The sequence below is a fragment of the Brachyhypopomus gauderio genome, chromosome 7 (assembly GCF_052324685.1).
Source record: "Brachyhypopomus gauderio isolate BG-103 chromosome 7, BGAUD_0.2, whole genome shotgun sequence".
Classification (NCBI taxonomy): Eukaryota; Metazoa; Chordata; class Actinopteri; order Gymnotiformes; family Hypopomidae; genus Brachyhypopomus; species Brachyhypopomus gauderio.
In genome coordinates, this window is record NC_135217.1 from 29,241,107 (window position 1) to 29,263,262 (window position 22,156).

Consider the following 22,156-nt stretch of genomic DNA (forward strand, 5'->3'; position numbering starts at 1 on the left):
AACCCACACAGTTTCCCTTATTGATGTTTCCGTAGTTTGAATTACTTGCCAATATAATGTTAACATTATTTATAGTGATCCTAGCAGACCTAGCAGTGGAGTGAGCAGGCAAAGTCATTTCACTAGCCTTACTGCAAAGCTCCTCTGACTACATAGTCACTTAACAAAACATTTAGGCTGCATACCGTAATATACTTCCTCAGGTGGGACGGTGAATTTTGGTATGCAGTGATATAGTTTGTTTTTGGCAAACAAAGCATGCATTTAAAACGATAGGAATGATTCATCCGTTCAGAAAACTGGAACATTTTGTCGAGATACGGCCATGGGTGCAAAAGAGCATGCCAGGGTTGCCAGCTCTCACGCATTGAGCGTGAGACACACGCATTTGACCGTTTTCACACGCTCTCACGCCACAGTTCCGATATCTCACGCCAATAAAAAAATCTAGTTTATTTACCTCTGATCTATATCTATCAACCACCGGTGATCACGATATAATACTTAATTTGTGTCCATTTTTCACCGCCCCGGTAACGTTCGCCACCCCCCGATCAACAATTTACACTCGCCACCAAGTCCAGGTTCAAATCTCCCTCCAAGCGATCTTGAAAAGTTGGCAACCCTGGCATGCTCCATCACCGCCGTCTCCGCTCATGTTGCTGTTATTTAGGAGAAGAACGACTAGCGACACCGAACTTGATTTTACACCTCACAGACACATCCTTGATTGCTGATAGGCTGTCACCTGTGAAAATACTATCGGGGGAGGGGAGGAGAGTTGTGTGTGGAAGTAACGAGTAACGAGAGCTGGACAGAAATGTAGTGGAGTGATAAGTACTGTATTTGTTATTCAACTGTAGTGAAGTGAAAGTCATAAGTATTTAAAAAAAATCAACTTAAGTAAAGTACAAATACTTAAGAACTGTACTTAAGTACAGTACTTAAGTAAATGTACTTCGTTACTGCCCACCTCTGGTCACGACAGTGCTGGCAATGCTCACCCAAACAATAGCTGCTATTTACCGTAGAACAGGACAAAATCTGGTTAATAAAGTATACAGAGAAAGAGACAGATTACAGTCTTTTTTTTTTGTTAATGGCCCACCTCCACCCCCCAATCTTTGGAGGACAACTTTGTTCTTATGTACAGTTCAAATGACAATTATAACAATTCTGTATAATATAGTGATAACAATATGCAAAGTGATAATTATTGGGGTTAGGTGGACCAAGAAAAGAGGGGGAGAGAAAGAATAAAAAGGGAAAAGACAGAAGGGCAGGAGGAAAAACAACCAGCTCAAATGACTACTGCAAAGAAGAGCAGAAAGTGTACCCAAGACATATAGCACACATGACTGTGATGTATGTGTGTGTGTGAGTGTGTGTTTATGTGCAACCTAAAAGTGCAACATAGTATAAATGTACGGAATATGCTTACCAGCAAGGGTAAGAAAGCCGCGACAACATTCCCCCAGAGGCCAGAGGCAGGCAGAGAAAGACCCGGGAATCCCACCCACCCACGGCCCCTCCAGGAGCAGTGGAGTCCCAGGGCCGCACATCCCAGTGACCCTCGCATGCCCGCCCCCGCAGGCGGGAGAGGGAGACCCCGGAAAGCGGGGTCACGCAGGGTCACCTGCGGAAGAGAAACAGGTTAGCAGACTCTTCTAAAAGCAAGGCAAGCTACAAGACTGGGAGAATGCCGCCAAAAAGAGTTCCACCAGCAACGAGTCAACCACAGCAAAGAGAAGATGACCCGCTTCTAATCTCTAGCACCGAAGCTGCGTCTGGCGACCCACCCGCAGATGTAGAACAGCTGTGTGCAATGCTCCAGAGCTTCATGACAGAGCAAAAAGGAAGGGATGACTATTTCCAAAAAGAAGTAGCAAAACAGGAGCAAAGATGGTGCTCAATGCAGCACCAGTTCGGTTTACTGCAGGAAGAAGTCCACAAGGACCGGGCTGCAGGGAGACGCGAACAAGACTAGAGTGAAGAAACAACGGACTTCGCTCATTCTCGGATTATACGACGCACTCAAGCAGAGAGTGCAGACCAAGCAAATGAAAGTGAAACACGGCAATCTACATCGCAAGTTTCATCACACACAGTGTGGCCAACACCAAGACTGCCAACGCTAAAAGAGTCAGATGACATCGAACACTTCCTCACAATGTTCGAACGCATAGCGCAAACGGCAAACTGGCCAAGTGGAAGTTGGGCGCTACATCTGGCCCCGCTCCTGGAAGGAAAAGCCAGGGCGGCTTACGTAGCTATGGATGGTACGGACATCAGCGACTACCACAAAGTAAAAGACGTTATCCTGCGAAAATACAAAATAAACAAAGACACTTACCGCCAGAGGTTCCGGATGAACGACATACTCGAGGCAGAGACACCACGGGAGCTCTACACTAGGCTGAAAGGTCTCTACGAGAAGTGGATGACGCCACAGGAGAAGACTAAGGAAGAGATTGGCGACGTGATCATGCTGGAACAGTACCTGCGCATGGTCAAGCCAGAGCTCAGGAGGTGGATTATTGAGCGTAGTCCCGGGTCAACTCTCCAAGCGGTAGAGATGTCAGAGGCATTCGTGGCAGCGAGACAGACAGAAGGCAACTTCCGCTTTGACGAAGTCAACAAACCGCGTCAGCACAACGAGTTTGGTATGTTTGCTGGGGGACGGGGTAGTATTCCGATGCCACAATATAGCAGACCACCTACACACGGGCGCTCGAGTGCGATTAATGTGAGAGCAGCTAGCGATAGACGCCCCGCAGATAAAACACTACGGTGCTTTAACTGTAACCAAACCAGCCACAAAATTAGTGCTTGTCCTAATTTATCGAGTAGCTCCAGTCGTTTGTCGTACAGCCTGTGGTGGAAATTTGGTGACCTCCTGGTGCGTGTATACACAGGCGACGCCAGACGCAGTTCATAGGGAACTGTCAGGATCAGGGGATCTAACTCGACAAGAGTCGAGAGGTTTGGCGGTCGAACTCCACGGGGGTGGGGGGGGGGGGTTATACAGGTGGCACCATCGGTGGTTACCGGACAGGGTAACTGAGTGATTGGGAGTTTCACCCTCGACTGGGAGTCGAGCACCAGGTGGCCACACGCAACTGTGGGTTGACGAGCACACAGTTTGCATAAAACCAGTGAGAGTGAAGGTCGCGCTCTGTGTGAGTGTTTGTGGTATGAGAGAGCGTGGGTGAGTAGTTGTCTCTCTCCGCAGAAGCAGCAAAATGGGTGCATGTAATAGTAGCCGTACTGACGGTGAGGTCAGTGAGATACTGTGTGAACATCCTAGAAGGGAGTGCAGTGATTTGTTTTAACGGGGCATGGATTAACCCTGAGATCTCCGGGGGAGAACGGGCCTGAGTCCGTTTGAGATCTTATTTGGCAGGCCGCCAAATACAGTAATGATGCAATGATGCCATGTTGAATTATTGTGCAAACCTGTCCTCTCTCTTGTCACAAGTTCAAAGGGCGGTGAAAGAGGCGTTACCTAAGGTCCACAGCACAACCTGGAACATGGATTCACGCCAGCCATTGCAAGAAGGTTCTTGAACCTGAGCAGACGAAGAGCAGTCCTGAAGCATCCCAGCTTCTGTAGAGTGAAAGGAGGGTGTTCAGGCGCCTCAGCTGAGTGGGTGGAAGTGCAGATAGGGCGTGACCCGCACTCCAAGCACAACGGCTGTCAAGAATGGTCAACAATCACCCACCATGAACCCTGTGCTTTTGCTCATCCAGGGATGGAGCACAATGGCGATTGTTGTTGATGGCTTTCTGTGGGCCTTGTATGCTGTCACTTCTGAGGAGTTGTGTCTTGCAGGCTGCAGACACGGCGCCAACACCTGAGGACCTCACGATGTGGACGGATGTCAAGGCCACAAATCTACCACCTGATGTTGATTCTGTTTGTAATCAGGTGTAGTTTGTTTGACCATCCATGTACTTTCTGTAAGTGACACTACGATCGAAAGCCTGTATTGGAGTGGTCTGTAGTCGATGTGATTTGTCCATAAAGGACAAAAAGGACGGAAATGTGGTGGAAATTTGGTGATTTCCATTTATGTCAGGCTTTCTTAGTATACATTAAACACATTAGATATAGGTGTTAGATCTTTTTACATATACGTGTGTTAATCATGGCACTGAAGCCATTCTCGTGACTTCAGTAGGGCTCAGATGTGTGTGCGTGTGTTCTCTGGCCTCGGCTGAGGCCTAATCTGATGTTCCTCTGGTGTTCCTAAACTGACCTCGCTGGAGACGGCTAATCTCTACTTGGAAGGGACTACGGCGACACTCAGTCTGTCATGACATCACGAGGATGCTGAGCTTGGAGGGGACATGCGTCATATGCATCTGTCAAATCAGTGTTAATTATTTCATGTATTGTCCAATCACATTTGGTTGATCACCTCGTGTTCACCTCGTGGACACCGTGTGTATTGATGATTAAACGTATAAAAGATGAGAGTTTGGAATGGGGAATTAGCTCTCTCTGTGACAGACACCTGGCGTGTTTGTAACGGAGATCTCAGGGGTTAATCCATGCTTTGTTGAAATAAATCATTGTACTTTATTATCTAACCCAACTGCTTCTGACTTTTATTGTGCTCACCATTTAAGGGTTTCAGAATTTCTATCACAAGCCCAAGGAGAGTTTAGCTTTAAAACTGTTGATGATACTAAAGACAGCACAATTACTGTAAAAATAGGCAGTAGAAAGTTCAAAGCGCTCATTGATACGGGAGCTAGTCAGACGCTGGTATCGGCTAAATGTTTTCCCAACAATGAAGTAGTACACACCGGGAAATTACGGGTAAAGTGCATACACGGGGACGAGCAGGTATATCCCACAGCAGAAGTAAGCATAGAGGTACAGGGGCAGGCTTATCTGTTAAACCTGGGTATAATTCAGCAATCTCCCTACTCCGTGATTTTAGGCAGAGATGTACCCGTTTTAATAGACCTCTTAGCAGATAGGCAGAAAACAGCTGATGTAATGGTTGTAACCAGGCTGCAGGCTAAGCAGGAGAGTGTAGCAGGGGAAAATCAGACCCTCTTGAGGGAGTTACCCTATAATGAGACTCCTAAAATTTAAAAAGTCCAAACGACAAAAAAGGCAAGATAAAATCAGAGGCACTGCTATAGAGGAACAAGTAGAATGTCCTGATATAGAGGTAGACGCATTGCCTGGTAGCGTGGCGCAGTTACAACGTCAGGACAAGTCACTTGAGCCACTATTCCTAAAGGCAGAGGAACAGAGATCCAGTTCACAATAATTAGGGACATTCTTTTCCGAGTAAAAGGTGAAATAGAACAACTTGTGGTACCTGTAGGTTTGAGGCAGGAAGTACTTAAATTAGGGCATTCTGACCCATGGGCAGTGTTGGAAAAAAGAAAATTAAAGGCTAATAACTTGATGTGTCAATTTAGTGTTTTTCAGGAAGACTGTGGGAAAGCAGGAGTAAGGAGGCCTCAGTGGCCTTGAGGAGAACAGAAGGGGCCTATTCAGTGCAGGATGTGTAGCAAGCAGTTTTTAGATAACCAGGCACACAGACTGGGAGAAGAGGAGCAGGTGATTTTCCATGGAGAGCAGCCAGGATTGGGGAGTTATCGAAACTTAACAAATCGAAAACTTATGGACAGAGAGTATGAAAGAAAGGACATCGCCCAGCACGAGAGGCTTTTCGCTTGGACACTGCTGAGATCCACTTGGGTTAGGTAGATTCCTAGGCAACTAGCACCAGTGCACTGAAGAGTTTGTACCACGTATACTTCTATTATATTGCATTCATTAATATTCTATATAAATCATTTTAAAAGAACTTTTTGTTGTCAAGACTTTGCTTGGACCACTCAGTCAAAAACCAGTCGGTTCATCGGGGCGGTGTTGGGGCCCGTCTGGGTCGGAGAAGAAAATTCCCAACAAATTGGTAGCAGAGGATGGTTTTTGGCTGGAGTCGAATTCTGCAATTAGGACAAGAGAGGAGGTCAATCCGTCCGTGAGGTGACTGAACTAAACCGCGCGGTCTGAAAAAAGGTAAGGAGCCATTCTCTCCTATTGGCTGATGTTACTACGTCATAGGCTAAATTAAAGTTCAGTCACTAAATGGCCGAGGCGAAATACTCTCTGTAAATTTAGTATTGAAATTGTATACGTGTTACAAACTCGATATATAGACAGGAGGATTGCCCTACGACTCATAAAGTCGGGAGGAGGACGCCCTGTAAACTGCAGTAAACGGTTGAAGAGTAGGCAGCCCACGTTCTAAAAAGAACCTTGGTTCTAAAAGAGAACGGTGGAGGACGCGCTCAGAGAAAGTAGGCAGCCCACGTTCTAAAAAGAACCTTGGTTCTAAAAGAGAACGGTGGAGGACGTGCCCAGAGAAAGAGCAGGTAGCCCACGTTCTTAAAAAGAACTTTGGTTCTAAAAAAAGAACGGTGGAGGACGCGCTCAGGTGACGAGTAGGTAGCCCACGTTAAAAAAAGGGGAACTATTGTTCTAAAAAAAAAAAAAAAAAGAGAGAACGGTGGAGAATGCGCTCGGTCACGGTTAAATGAATGAGTAGGTAGCCTGGGATTCCAAGAATAATAGATTATTCAAAGAAATTCCGGAGGACGCGCTCAGCCGGTTTTGGGGGGCCCCCGTGTGTTTTGTTGAAATTGCGTGCGTGATTGGTGAAACTACAGCTGTATCTGTGTATGCGTGTTTGCAAAATTGCAGTGTTGGGTTGGTTTTCATGTACCGTGTGGTTTTATGTTGAATAAAGACCTGTATAAATTGTTTGAGCATACGTGCTATAATAAAACTTGAGAGCCTTTCATTGGGGGACTTACAAACCCACGCCCATAAATCCATGAGCCTCTTATGTGAGGACATTTGAACCCCTGAGTAAATTGCATGAGCCCCCAAGAAAGACGTTCATCATTGTGTACACAAGCACAAGAGAAACATTTCATAAGAGGTTAAAGTGTAAAACAAAAATTATTATATATTTTCATGCATGAAATTATAATTTGGTTTATGACGCTCCGTAAACGTACGATTTAAGTGCTGGAAGTGAAACTCGCGTGAGCTGTGTTGAGCTGAAGTTGTTTGGAGTGTGGAGATATTAACTTGTGTCTGTCTGCCCTTGGGGTGCGCGCTGGCGAATTAAAGCGCTTGCGAACACGACGATAAAGTGATAAAGTTTACTGAATTAATTTGGGGGTATTAAAGTGCTAGTGAGTACAACGAAAAAGTTTTAAAATTTACTGAATCGAATCGAAGCAAAAGTAATTTGGAAGTAGTTTAAAAACCGGAGTTATATCATGGATAACATTAAGGGTTTGGAGGATTATTTGGTTGATACTATGGAGAAACGTGCTGTGCCGAAAATGAGGTCAGACACAGTGATGTATGTGAAAAAATGTTTTGAGAAGATGCGATCCGAAGGGTTGTGGCCAGACCCGGATGATCGCGGTGTGTATCAGGTTGATTGGGAGCACATCGAGAAGCATTGGGTCACACAGGTTAATAAAGAGAAAAAAAGATTAGAGGCTAGCGGAGCCCTAACTAAGCAAAAGCGTAAAATCCAGCTGGAAGAAGCTGAAACTTATTTGTCGTACGTGAGAACATTTCGAAAAATTTGTCAGAAGATTAATGATAAAGAACGATTTGAAACCAAAAAGACAGAACTCCCTGTGCCCCCTCCCTATGCAGAAAAAGCGTGTGAACCCAGTGCTCCTCAATGTCCGCGTGCAGCGCTGATGATGCCTGTGTCTGTGAGTGAAATGAGTGACGTTGATGTGGACGGGGCTTCTGCACGTCCAAAATCAGTGAGAGAGCGTGAATGTGATGAGGGGAGACAAGTGGTAATGGAGGTTGTCAGTGATGTGGCTATGGATAAAATAGAGAGTAGACTAGCGAGGCTCGAAGACCGTGATCGCGAGAAAGCTGGAGAAACAGAGATAAATAATGCATTGCAAAGAATTGAACAGCGAATGGATGAGAGTTTGAGTCTGAGTGCCCCCACCCGGTTCGAACAGACGTTGAACAGAGCAGAGAAAGTGGTCTGTGACGTGGAGAAGGCCATCAGGCAGGAAGAGGCTAAGTTGGAAAAAGAGCGTGCGAGACAGCAAAAGAAATGCGCTGCGGATGATAAAAGGAGAAATAGAGGCGCACCTGACTGTAGAGATACATTGATTGTGACTGGTGAAAATTTAGAATGGGAAGCGGAGAATGACGAGGGTGGGGCGAACAGACGAGTGAAAACTCCCTCTTCAGAGGAGAGCGAGGTGGGAGATGAATGTATTAACCTGTCTGAATCCGAGGAATGGGTGAGAGTGCCCGCCTACTATGACAGGCACGGTGTAGTCACGCGATCAAAAGCCAAGAACATGTCGACCCCTGGTGGTCATTATCCGATAATGGCAGTGCCAGGGAGCAGTTACGCACACACATACGCTCCGTGGACACACAGAGATTTGCACACTATGATAGATAAATTACCCAATCCTAAAAAGGGCATTCAGTATTTCTTGTCTAAATTTGAACAGTACACGGCTGGGGACATGTTGGGTTTGGGAGACATAAGAACATTGTTTAAAGCCATGGGAGTTTTAAGTATGTTGTCTACAGCCGAGAAGGCGGCTGGAACAGAGCATCTGGCCGATGAGGCTCCGTTCGGTAGAATAAGAAGTGCTTTGTGGGGACAGCTGAGATTGCAGAATCAGGACACGTTTGACACGGCAGCCTTATCAGGGGTTAAACCTAAAGAAGATGAAGACCCGATGTCGTACTTAGATAGGTGCAAAGAAATCTGGCAAGCTAAAACTGGCGTTAGGCATGATAAATCAATCCCAGTGCGGGCTATGTACAGAGCAGCGGTCGTGGCGAGTTTATCTGAGGGAGTGCAAACGAAACTGAAAGATGTGGTCGCGCTGGATCAAAAGGAAGACAGTGAATGGGAAGCTGCAATTACACACCATATGAAGCGTGAGGCAGAGAAGGGCGAAAACACTGATAAGTTGATGAAAGATGCATTACTTAAATTGTTAAGGGAGAAGGACAATTCAAAGCCTAAAAAGCAATTAGTGTCAAAGGAAGACACTTCTGTACAGGCAGTGGCCGTAGAGCCGCCCGCGCAACCAGTGATGCAACCCATACAACCCATGATGCAACCTTATGTTATGCCACAACAGGTCAACAGCTGGGCGGCGCCACAACAGCCCGGTTACTACGCCCAGGCAGGCCCATACCGAGGCAGAGGCAGGTCCAAAGGTAGATTCAGGGGAGGCAGAGCAGGGAACTTCCAAACCACACAAAGCAACGGCTGTTTTGGTTGTGGCCAGATGGGCCACTGGGCAAGAGATTGTCCGATGACGCAGCAGCAGCAGCCAATGCTGTACCAGCAGCCGATGCAGCAACAGCCAGCATACCAGCAACCAATGCAGTATCAGCAGCAACAACCAGTACAGTATCAACAGCCAATACAGTACCAGCAACCCCAAAACGTAAATTACCAGCAGAAACCCGCACTCACACAAGGACAACAGGTTGTGCCTCCTGGCATGCAATACATGCCAGCGCCACCTGGTGGCCAATGAAGCTGCCCGATGTCCAGTTCCCCCACATGCAGTGAACCAGTTGTATGTCTATTGGTGGAGGGGGAGCCAGTGGAGTTCTTAGTCGACACGGGAGCCACCACGTCAGTCTTAACAGACAGGAAGTGGAAAGGCTACTTGTCGAAGATGTCACTATCCACTACTGGATTTCTGGGAAAAACTACACTGCAGCCACTGACTGTGCCCTTGAAGGTGTCAGTGGGCTCAGGCCCACAGGTCGAGCACACATTTTTGTTTTCAGAACAGTGCCCAATTAATTTGTTAGGTAGAGATTTGTTGTGTCAATTTTCAGCCATTATTGAATGCACACCGAGTGAAGGTAAATTAGCTGTCTCTGTCACCAACCACGATGAGCGCCTCAGAATACTTAATCAACAAGCAGCAGACGGCCCAGCTCACATTTACTGGGCCACATTACAACATCCTGAGGAACAAGCAACTGCAAAAAATTTGCTTTACACGTTTAATTTATGGAAACCATGGTTCCTGTCACTTCAGAGTATGACCCCACCAATAGACAGCACACACTGCACTTTTAATTACATCAGAGGGGAGGATGGGGTTTACGGACAGCTGTGGAATAACATTGAAGGTCAATTACAAAATATAATTTGTGAATCAATGATTGTTGGACCTGAAGGTGTGGCTGCACTAGTTGTGTTAACAGGAGAACAGATGACGTACTGGAGAAACCCGGACCAGCAGGATTCACTACCACATGTCTCGCTGTTGGTCTCGGCTGGACACGAACCTCGTGAGCTGGGCCCCATGCTGGCCACTGCCATGAAGGAACAGTTTCGCCCAACCTGTCTGCCAGGGGTAGAGGGTACGTCGGATGGTAAGTACTGGAGAGTCGCATGTGACACCAGTGACTTGGCGTACTTCTGTAACCAGCCCCTGACAGCCACACACGGCAGAGCACTGTTGGATCACCCCCAGGCCAAAGAACAACTAGAGACGGTCCCAGCCAACTTGTGGACCACGACAAAGGTAGATGTAGGATGTGCATCACACCACATGGCTCCTATTAGGTTAAAGCCAGGAGAAACAGTCGTTCATCAGCCACAGTACCGAATCAAGCCAGAAGCCATGGCAGGTATTACAGACACCATTGCAGATTTGATCAAAGTTGGAGTTCTGAAACCCACGACGTCACCGTGGAACACGCCCATACTACCTGTTAAAAAACCTGGAAAAGATGAGTATCGTATGGTGCATGATTTGAGGCGCATTAATGATGTCACTGTAACTGAGAACATACCAGTACCTGACCCCTATCGATCTTTGCAGAACCTAACGACTGAACACTGCAGCTTTTCATGCATAGATTTAGCTAATGCTTTCTTTTCTATACCAATTGATGAGAATGTGAAAGACATTTTTGCGTTTACCTTTAAAGGTCAACAGTACACATACAACAGGCTACCTCAAGGCTACAAAGACTCACCAGGCATCTTCAATCAATGTCTGTTGAAAGATCTGTCTAGATTAACTGACAATGATTTGATTGACTCTAACACCGTACTAATACAGTTCGTGGACGATTTGTTAATAGCTAGTACTTCACCTGATAAGTGCCTTAGAGACACCATAACCATTCTAACCTTGTTAGCTGAATTAGGTTACAAAGTGAACAAGTCAAAACTCCAGGTGGCCAGGCCGATGGTCACCTTTCTGGGGAGAAACATCTCACACAAAGGTCACACCCTGACTCCAAATCAGAGACAGTCAATACTGTCATTTCCAAAGCCCACTACAGTGTCCCAAATGATGTCATTTTTAGGCCTGACAGGCTACTGCCGCAACTACATACCTAACTACAGTGATTTAGCTCACAGCCTCAGAAAACTCGCAGTGTCAAAAGGTCTGAGTAACGGGAAGGTGGAGCTTGACTGGACGGTTGAGGCAGAGAGGGATTTCATAACTCTGAAACAAGCACTTGCTAGCGCTACTGAATTAGCAGCACCAGACTACACACAACCTTTTCATTTAAATGTTTCTGTAAGAGACAATCATGTTCATGCTTGTCTCTTTCAGAAGGGGGAGAGTGAAGGAAGGAACATTTTATTTTTTCACAGTTCCAAATTAGATCAACCAGTGATAGGAACAGGACCATGCACAACATACATGGCAGGACTCACCACAGCGATAGAGAAGACAGCACACTTGGTAATGTGTCACCCACTAATAGTCAGCACCAATCACGGAGTAATGGCGTTCATAAACTCACAAGCCTTTTCTTTGTCAAGAGCACGACAGAACAAGATAAAAGCCATACTCACACAGCCACACATCACGTACAACACTGCGTCAAAACTTGTGAATCTGACTGATAACATTGAAGTAGCAGAAGATGCGACACCACATGACTGCGCTGACGCCACAGAAAGATACATTCAGCTCAGACCAGAACTGCACAAGGTCAGAATTACTAAACCAGGAGCATGGGAACTCTGTTCAGATGGGAGTTGTTGGAGACAAGGTAACGAACTGAAGGCCTCTTATGCTGTGGTACAAGCATGTGGGGAAGAGTGGGAGGAGGTGGAATCAGGAGTGGTTCCACAACCAGCTTCAGCTCAGCTGGCAGAAATGGTCGCACTCACTAGAGCACTGGAACACGCGTCAGGTCAGATTGTGAACATTTACACAGATTCAGCATACGTGCATGGGGTCATCCACCATGAACTAGTCAGGTGGATGGATAATGGGTACACTAACGCCACAGGACAGCCAATCAAACATTTGAGAGCAGTACATGAGTTGAGTGAAGCTATCATGTTACCCAAAGAAGTGGCTGTGATAAAGGTAAGAGGACATCAGGGTAATGACAGTTTTGTTTCTAGAGGTAATGAAGCTGCTGACAGAGCAGCCAAAGCTGCTGGAGGGTACAACCCACAGAGCTTGTTGTTGCTGGAAACTCATAACATGCCTGAGTTGACGGAGAGCCACCTGGCACAGATCCAAGAACAAGCCACGGTCTATGAGAAGCAATTGTGGATAGACCGGGGAGCCACAGTCACTAAAGGACTCTGGAGGAGTCCAGAAGGGAGAGTAGTTTTGCCCTTAGAGAAGATGAAATTGATACTATGCGAAGCACATGGGCCTACTCACTCCGGAGTGTCGGCCATGGTGACCAAATTAGAATGTTTATGGTGGCATCCATACCTCAGAGACCACGTGAAGCAATACGTGAGCGAATGCGATATCTGTCAGTCATACAATGTGAAGAAACCATACCGGGTGAGAATTGGAGGATACCCAGTGCCCACGGGGCCATTTGAGGAGATTGTGATCGATTACACAGACATGGGGCCAGACAACAGGGTAAGGGGGTACAGGTACCTGTTGGTCATGGTAGACAGATTCACCAAGTGGGTAGAAGCTATACCCACCAAAAAGGAAGATTCAAAATCAGTCATAAAATGGTTGCAAAATGAGTTGATTCCCAGGTACGGCCTACCAAAAGTGATTAGGAGTGACAATGGGTCCCACTTTGATAACAAACACTTGGCAGAAGTAGAACAAAAGCTGGGCCTAACCCACAAGTTTGGCACTGTCTACCACCCACAGTCACAGGGGTTGGTGGAGAGAGCCAACCAGACCATTAAGACTAAACTGGCCAAAGTGTGCGCAGCAGGAGACATGGACTGGGTTCAGGCGCTGCCACTAGTGTTGATGTCCATGAGAGCGACCCCCACGGGAGAATACAATCTCTCACCACACCAGCTCATGACAGGACGACCCATGCCAGGGTGCCCTCGACCAAGGATTGAGGGACCAGCTTTGGAAATCCAGGAACAGGAGATGTCAGAGTCCATGAGAGAATTAACCAAATTGCTTTGTGAAATCAATAAGTCTGTTCAACAGGAAAAAGGAAAAGAAGACCTGGAATCACCCAAGGTGAAGGTGAAGCCAGGGGATTGGGTAAGGATCAAGGTGCACAAGAGGAAGTGGAACGAGCCACGGTGGACAGGCCCGTGGGAGGTTGAAGGTGCCAACGAGCACTCAGTGAAAGTGAGGAAAGACAAAGGTAAGACTTGGTACCACATTTCACACTGTGTTGCAGCAAAAGAACCAACAAGAACCACAGGAGAGATCAAGACACACTTGGAGGAGACAGGAGAAGCCCCAGGGAAGGAGTTGGTGGTGAGTACCGACCCCAGTGTAGCTTTTTACAGAGAATACATCACAGCCGAGGACTGGTGGGAGGAAGGTGAAGGAGACCTGTTGGAGACTGACTGTGAGGCTATAGCACACTGTGTGAGCGCAGACCTGAACCTGGGAGCTGGAGTGGCTCTGCAGATCAGACAAGCGTTTGGCACTACAGGTATAGCCAAGGTGCACATAGGCAAGTGTGCCACACAAACCACACAGACACACATCATATTCCATTTAGTGACCAAAAGATATTACAGGGAGAAGCCAGAATTAGGAGATCTGATTTCAAGCATACAACACCTGGCCACATTGTTAATATCATTGAACATTAACACTCTAGCCATACCGAAGCTGGGTTGTGGATTAGACGGATTAGACTGGAGGACTGTGAAATCATTAAAACTTTACTTAAACCAACCGGTACCAAGGTGGTGGTGCATCATCTTCCATCCTAGGATGGAACTGTGGGAAATAAGAGACATGTTGTCGGGACGTGTGGGACGTCCAGATGAGGCTCAGTACCAACAATATGTTAGAGTAGGGAGATTAACTTTGAGAACATGGACTTGGCTATGGGGGGGAACATTTCTAGCCGCGGTGATAATAGGAGCAGTGGTGATATTTAGTGTAGGAAATCAGAAACAACCCAATAACGTGAACGTAACTTTGTGTCGGTGGGACGACAATCACACTGTCTGCAAAGAGGTGAGGCCCGATGAGATCCACAGCCCTAACCCGCTAGTAAACGCGACCAAACCAGAGAAAATAGACTTTAAAGTAAGAAAACCAAGAGGAGCGGGAACCAGGCCAGTAGGACAGTCCAAGGACCGGTGTGTACGGACATACGGAGGTGTGGAATTGAGTTATAGAGATGGTACAGCCTCGAGCTGGACTTTTGACTTATGTGAGGTAGTGGACTGCGGGGGAGCCAATGCCTCATACAGAGGATGTGATTTGTACATATGTTGGACCAATCAAGTTAATGCGGGCTGTCATGGAAGGGGGAGTTTCTATAGTGCAGACTGGTGTCCTGGTTGGGGGTCGGTGATAAAGTACTCGGGGAGATGGAAACCGACATTAGGAGATAAGAAAGGTAACCCTTCCACGACCTCTTTGAGCAAATGGTGGGTCGATGTGTCGTTTCAGCGAGATTATCACGTGTCCCAAAATCCAGTGACTTTTTCTGTCAAATGGAATGGGCAGATATGGGGTAATAACAGACCGTTGTACTTCACCCTGGGGGTGGAACAATCAGGACGTGACATATGGGGAATAATTAAACTCAGCTATTTAGCCAAACCCAAGCCACTCAGCCCAGCAAAACCTGAGGCAGAAATAGAGAAGATGGAGGATTCAGCAGACAAGTTCACTCTAACCACAGATTTCACTAAATTATCGTCCCAGCAGTTAATAGAATTAGCAACCGGTTACAGCGGCTCGAATTTGTGGTTGTCATGGCTAGAACAAAACAGTAGAGAAAATGGGTTAGAAGGTTGTGTGGCCTGTGCAGCGGCCCGACCCGCGTTAATGACCTCACCAGCCCCACTGAATCCTGAAACAGATCCAGTAGGATATCAGTGTATGTTGAATTTAACTAAGGTGAGAAGTATTACGACCTCAAATTGTTCCAGCCTGGACAGTATTTTTCCGTATGTCAAAAATTTGGAAGGAGGTAACGCTCCTTTCGTGCCAGTAAAACTTAAAGGACAATACCAATGTTTTAACTTGACCGAGAAAGACGCAATCATGAGTGTGGGAGAAATTGAACCAGATTGGTGTAACGCCACAACGAAGGTCCCGGGGATAGGGAGAGTAGCCCGGGCAGGGATCTGGTGGTACTGCGGAGGACACACTCTGTTGGCATTACTACCAGGAAGAGCTAAAGCAATCTGTGCTATGGTAAGACTAATCACACCAATAACAATGATAGGGCTGAGGGAAATCACACCGCAGCCTGCTACCGCCCAAGGGAGAAAGAAGCGTGATGCCTTTGATTTGTCCATAGGGTCACCAACATACATTGACTCCATAGGAGTGCCTCGGGGGGGTTCCCAATGAATACAAGCTAGTTGATCAAATAGCTACGGGCTTTGAGAACATTCCAATTATATCAGCCTTGTTTCCAGTAACACCGAACAAGAATGTAGATAGGATCAACTTTGTCCATTACAATGTACTGAGATTAACCAACCTAACGAGAGACGCAATAGAGGGGCTGAGCGAACAACTGAGAGCTACCTCACTGATGGCCGTACAAAACAGAATGGCTCTAGATATGCTCCTGGCGGAAAAAGGGGGTGTATGTTTCATGTTTGGCGACAACTGTTGTACCTTCATTCCCAATAACACCGCACCGGACGGGTCGGTGACCAGAGCTCTGGACGGACTGAAGGCTTTATCTAAGGAGATGCAGGAGGCCTCAGGTATCAGTAACCCCATGGAGGAGTGGTTCACGAAGGTGTTTGGGAAATGGAAGGCACTAATTATGTCCTTGTTTATGTCAGTAGCAGTGTTTATTGCAATTGTTGTTATTTGTGGATGTTGTTGTATACCATGTATCAGATCTCTCACCCAAAGGTTGATCACAGCCGCGATTGAGAAGGGGGATGCAAAGAACCCACCACCATACACCATGGCACTGATGGTGGAGGATGATGATGACATATCATCTGAAGAAGACGATTCTGTGTGAACAACTTGTTGTTTTTGATTAATTATGCTTGCTTTGTAGGTATTGGCAGCGTCAGCGACTGATGAAGAATGAAGACGCACCACACATTAGAGCACAACCAACAGCACATGAAAGCTGATTCACTAGTTTAAAAGTAATATGCATGACACATGGGCACATTAATAGAACGGGTCGAGGTGATCTCCCACCAGGCGGGACCTGGGTCTCGGGGACAACGTCAAGTCACGAGACCGTGGGAGATGAAGGGGGGCATCTCCGAATAGTCTGAAAGGTCTCGGCCCACGACTGGGGAGTGATCCAGAACCCAACAATCACATAAAAGAACACATAGACATTGTACTAACTGACATAGTCACACTATGAATGTATACACATTTAGGGATTTTTATGATTGTCTTTCTTTTAATAAGTGCACTGGGCTAGATAGATTTTAGTATTAGACTAGAGTTAGACCAATGTTTTGGTCTAAAAGGGGGAATGTTGGAAAAAAGAAAATTAAAGGCTAATAACTTGATGTGTCAATTTAGTGTTTTTCAGGAAGACTGTGGGAAAGCAGGAGTAAGGAGGCCTCAGTGGCCTTGAGGAGAACAGAAGGGGCCTATTCAGTGCAGGATGTGTAGCAAGCAGTTTTTAGATAACCAGGCACACAGGCTGGGAGAAGAGGAGCAGGTGATTTTCCATGGAGAGCAGCCAGGATTGGGGAGTTATCGAAACTTAACAAATCGAAACTTATGGACAGAGAGTATGAAAGAAAGGACATCGCCCAGCACGAGAGGCTTTTCGCTTGGACACTGCTGAGATCCACTTGGGTTAGGTAGATTCCTAGGCAACTAGCACCAGTGCACTGAAGAGTTTGTACCACGTATACTTCTATTATATTGCATTCATTAATATTCTATATAAATCATTTTAAAAGAACTTTTGTTGTCAAGACTTTGCTTGGACCACTCAGTCAAAAACCAGTCGGTTCATCGGGGCGGTGTTGGGGCCCGTCTGGGTCGGAGAAGAAAATTCCCAACAGCAGGTCACCTCGGACACGCTAAAACTCAGAGCAGAATAGCGAACCGATTCTACTGGCCACGTCAGCAGTTAGACATAATAGAATTCTGCAAAGCATGTCCAGAGTGCCAGCTAACCGCACCAAAAAGAAAATCAGACAGACAGAGTACCCATGATAAGCTTACCGGTTATTGACGTCCCGTTTTCACGGATCGCCATGGACGTAGTAGGTCCCCTATCCAAGAGTCAGAGCGGCAAACGCTATATTTTAGTAATTGCTGACTATGCAACGCGCTATCCAGCAGCATTTGCACTAAGTAAAGTGAAAACACGCCAGCTGGTTAATGCCCTTCTACAGTTAATATCCAGAGTAGGCATACCACGTGAAATACTCACAGATCAGGGAACAAACTTTATGTCCAAGCAGCTTAAAGACGTCTTTGCGTTAATGGGTATAAAAGGCATCAGGACGACCCCCTTTCACCCACGGCTTGGTTGAGCGCTTCAATAAGACCCTGAAGTGCATGCTTTGCAAGTTTGTGTCAGAGACTGGCTCTGACTGGGACAAGTGGCTCCCATACGTGAGCCTTTATTCCAAAGAATAAAGAATAAAGAATAAAAGATAAAGCTAGGGGTGATTAAGCCATCCAGCTCTGGCCCATCACCAAGTCTCTAAAAGACATGTGATTGATTATAATGTTGTACTTACCTGTTCCGGGATACTCAGGGGACTGGCGGCCCATCCAGCTCCTCCTCTTATAGTGGCCGAAGGGCCCTCGGCCTACTGAAGGAGGGGAGGGGGTTACAGTTCCTGGAATACCTGAGGACGGAGTTGTATGCAACAAATGGACATATTAATTATTATTCTTGTCATAGTAGTGCACTAAATGTAAAATGTTATGTATATATTGTGTTACTGCAGTAATGTATGTATGTCATGTTTGTGTTTGTAGGTAACCCCTGCTAGTAGTAGTGGTGTGTCCCAGCTAAATTAAGGGGAGGGGCTACTAGTATAAGAGGCCTTCCTCTCAGAGGCTAAGGAGGTTGAGGTTGGTTGGTTAATGTTGGTTGTTTGATATTGGATGTTATTGTGTTGAGCCCAAGAAACGTAGGGGCTAGACTGGCTGCTGATTGCCAGCGCTTACTGGAGGTACTGCTTATAAGCCTTTGCGGGCTTGAGTACTTTTTATATGTTTGTTCTCCTTTTATACAGTTTTTCTTTTCGTTTACTAGTATTGGTGATTTACTCCTTTGCTGGAAAACACAATTAAAACACCTGGATTGGGAACACCAATGTCTGTATTCACCTCACTCTCTGTAGTGAACCCACCTCCATATTCACCCACTCGTAGTACCACGCTCACAGTATGGTTACTAGGGGTGTTCATAATGTGACCGGACTGTGTATATTATTTTAATCTTTTGTCTTTGTTTTTGCCCAATCCAGAAGCTAACACCAATTGATGAGCTGATGAGGCCTGATTTCCTGCACAAGAGAACACAGATGCTGGAAGATGATGTGAGAGAGACCCAGCATATTGCACGTCTAAGGGTACATGTGGAGAGGATGATTAGACGAATTAAAGAAAACAAACTATTTGACACTGTAATACCACTCTCCATCACAGGAAGTATCAATCAAATTGTTTACTGTGGCATGTCTTCTCTCCAACTACCAGAATGGTCCTCTTGTCAAGAAATGGGCCTCGGATGGTGGAAAGGGCTGTATGAGTACAGAATATATAACATTTGCTCTTTCCCAAGAATACTTTTTACATTCATGTACAGGGCTTTTTGTTATTATTTTAGAAATGTTACTGAATTTCCCCTGATGTTTCCCTGCTGCAATTAAGGCTTTCATGATTTGAAGTAGGTTTACTAAATAAGGAAAAACAGCAGGGCAATGGTACTCCAGGACCAATGTTGGAAACCTGTGATAAATATTTAAGGGTGCATATGCATGTTATCCATGTGTTTACTTTTCATGTACACTTCCTGCAGTTTGAACTATGACCACTTACTTTTTGTAAATAGTTACTTCACATCTAATGGGCTTCACTTTTAATGTTTAATATTTAATATAAATGTTTCACTTGTTTGTACTTAAGCTTGACGAAATGTAAAACAATGACAAAGTGAAGGAAAATAATTTTATTTTGAAACAAAGTGCTTGTGATTTGTCTATTGAGTTGTTTTTTAAAATATCAGAACTGTGCCAATGACATTCAAATGTTTTTCTATTCTACAGATCCTTATCAGGGTTATAAGAACATTTTAAACAAATACAACAATATATACAAACATACAAACTGAGTTTATAGACATCTGGGCATGTATATGTGAAATAAGAAATGGTCCACCTTTTGTTTAATGGTGTTAATTACCTGTGCATCTTTCAATATGCGCTGCACCAACATGTCCTCCTCAGCAAAAACAACAAAGTCACACCAGTCCATTCCTGTGATGAGCATCTGCCCCTGGATCTGCCAGTAGTAGTTATGATGACGCTTCAGCTGCAGTGTGCCCTGCTTTGCTTCTAGGTAAGAGCAGTCAACATAACTTACAGAGCAGAGGATCCTAATGATCAGAGATATATCTACAGTGATCACTATTTATTTATACTCATACTGCTAATGTGCATGGTTGAATAACTCAACCTATACTGTGGTATTTTATATTCATTTGTATGTTACTGTAATGATGCATACTAAAGTTTGTTTATGCAAAACAGTACTTCCGTTATGGTGAGTAGGTATAATTATTGGCCACTTTAGTTGGCACAATTCTTGTCAGGCCAGCTTTGTAGTTCAACAACTAAAGATAATTCAATTTCTCTGCATAGATTGATTGTCTTCACTCCACTCATCTATGGCCCAGACCACCCCTGAGCAGATATTATATGGGTGGTGGATCACTGTCAGCAGTGCAGTGGTATATCTGCTTTTTATTTTTAAAATCAATTACATTTTGCAGTCTTAATATCCGAGATGATGTCTTTGTAATTTAAAATAATTAGTATATGACTGTATTCTGTGTTTATTGACATTTTTCATAGCACCCTACATTTTTACACAAATGTACAAAGTTTAGAATATTATTACTTACCAAAGTTCTTGGCTTGTGCCATTGCTGCTCACTCTCTGTGCAGCTCAGGACAGGAGGAACAGCAGGAACTCTTAGTTGTGAATAATGTGCAGTTTGATAAAGCAATGCCACCACATGATTGCACAAAGTTGTCCCAGCAACACATGAGCAGGTCTCGAATCATCTAAAGAAATCTGCAAAAATACAAAATGTAGCAAATACAATGAGAAACAGTATCAAGTGCAATTTAATAAAAAAAAACTGTTTACAAAATAAAATCAGCCAGGAAAGGCTATATAATTAGAATACACTGTCACTAATAGTCTACAGTGTTGCCTAATGTGGCTCTCATTTGACATCAACAATTTACCAGCTTCAATAGTATTTACAATAAAGTAAATCAGGAAACATCTGAACAAATACAGTTTCTGGGGGTTTTGCCTTTAACATTCACTTTTCCTGACATTAAGTCATACTCACATTGCCAGGTAACATTACTCAAAACATTACTCACACATTTTCACCAACAAAATGTTTTTAATCCCCATAAACATAAATCTAAAAACAACATTCATAGCATCTATCTTCTAAAGCACTGTCACCCTACACTCGAGCTGTGTGGCTTCTCCGACTTCTTCATGGACCTAAAACAGGTCGCCCTCACACACATCTCTCCTGTCACCTGATCTTTGTTCCACACTAAAATGCAAATAAAAGAATAGACTTAATCACAGTATGTGTTTAATAGTGAAGTGAGATAACTCAGTCCTGAGACAGGTTAAACAGCAGTCTCCGGCGCGGATTCCGTGTTTGTAAACAAAGCACAATATTCGTTGTTTTGTAAACAAACACGCGTCGGCGAACACCGTCGAGTTGCGCTTTGTTTACAAACACAGATTCCGCTGTTTAACCCAGTCATGGCCGGGCTAAACACAGGGATCCGCCGGGTTTGTGTTGATCTTGAGTTTAAGCTCTTACGAAGTTTAGTGTTCAGACACGACCAGCTAGCTAACACACACACACACACACACACACACACACACACACACACACACACACACACACACACGCGCACGCACACACACACACACACACACACACACACACACACACACACACACACACACACACACACACACACAATGCTAACGCTAACTGATTTACGTTTAGCTGTGTGCTAGCGCTAACACGGAACACTCACCTTCGTAGTTGTCAATATAACTAGATATGTACATCTTGAAATCTTTCTCTTTCTCGCTCGAAGAAGCCGCGGCATGTGTGTCTTGACGATCCGATGAACATCGTTGACCGTCACCCGAGGGAGGTCCTGCAAACAGCGCGTGTAAAACGTCATTGTTGACGTGTCTCTGTAGTCGAGCCACTGCCGGTATATGGGCATGCGGAAGCGTCACGTGCACAGAGCGAATTCATAATATTTTATTTTTTATTTTTTTTTTTTATTGGCAATATTCAAATACAATACAGGTATACAAAACAGGTATACAAACATGAGAACAAACGACCAGGGGTGTTAATTAAACAAAAACATAAATAGGTACATATAGAAATTGTCCTTTGAGCCTTTTCATTCGTAGAGTCTGATATTGA

General features: G+C 45.1%; 1 protein-coding gene across 3 annotated transcripts in view; it reads right to left on the reverse strand.

Annotated features, from left to right (window-relative positions):
* The window catches only part of LOC143519519 (uncharacterized), a 30,222-nt gene extending 8,302 nt beyond the window's left edge, over positions 1 to 21,920 (reverse strand). The window contains exons 1-5 of one of the 3 annotated variants that reach the window (XM_077013064.1): positions 21,750 to 21,920; positions 20,570 to 20,742; positions 19,849 to 20,000; positions 18,174 to 18,284; positions 1,442 to 1,636 (exon numbers count right to left, since the gene is read on the reverse strand). In XM_077013064.1, the coding sequence (XP_076869179.1) occupies positions 1,442 to 1,579 (138 nt within the window). In that variant the 5' untranslated portion in view covers positions 1,580 to 1,636; positions 18,174 to 18,284; positions 19,849 to 20,000; positions 20,570 to 20,742; positions 21,750 to 21,920. Of the gene's footprint in view, positions 1 to 1,441; positions 3,655 to 17,649; positions 17,889 to 18,173; positions 18,285 to 19,848; positions 20,001 to 20,569; positions 20,743 to 21,749 lie in introns of those variants that run through there. The other 2 variants (XM_077013063.1, XM_077013062.1) reach the window with 2 other exon arrangements.
* Between the last annotated feature and the right edge of the window lie 236 nt (positions 21,921 to 22,156).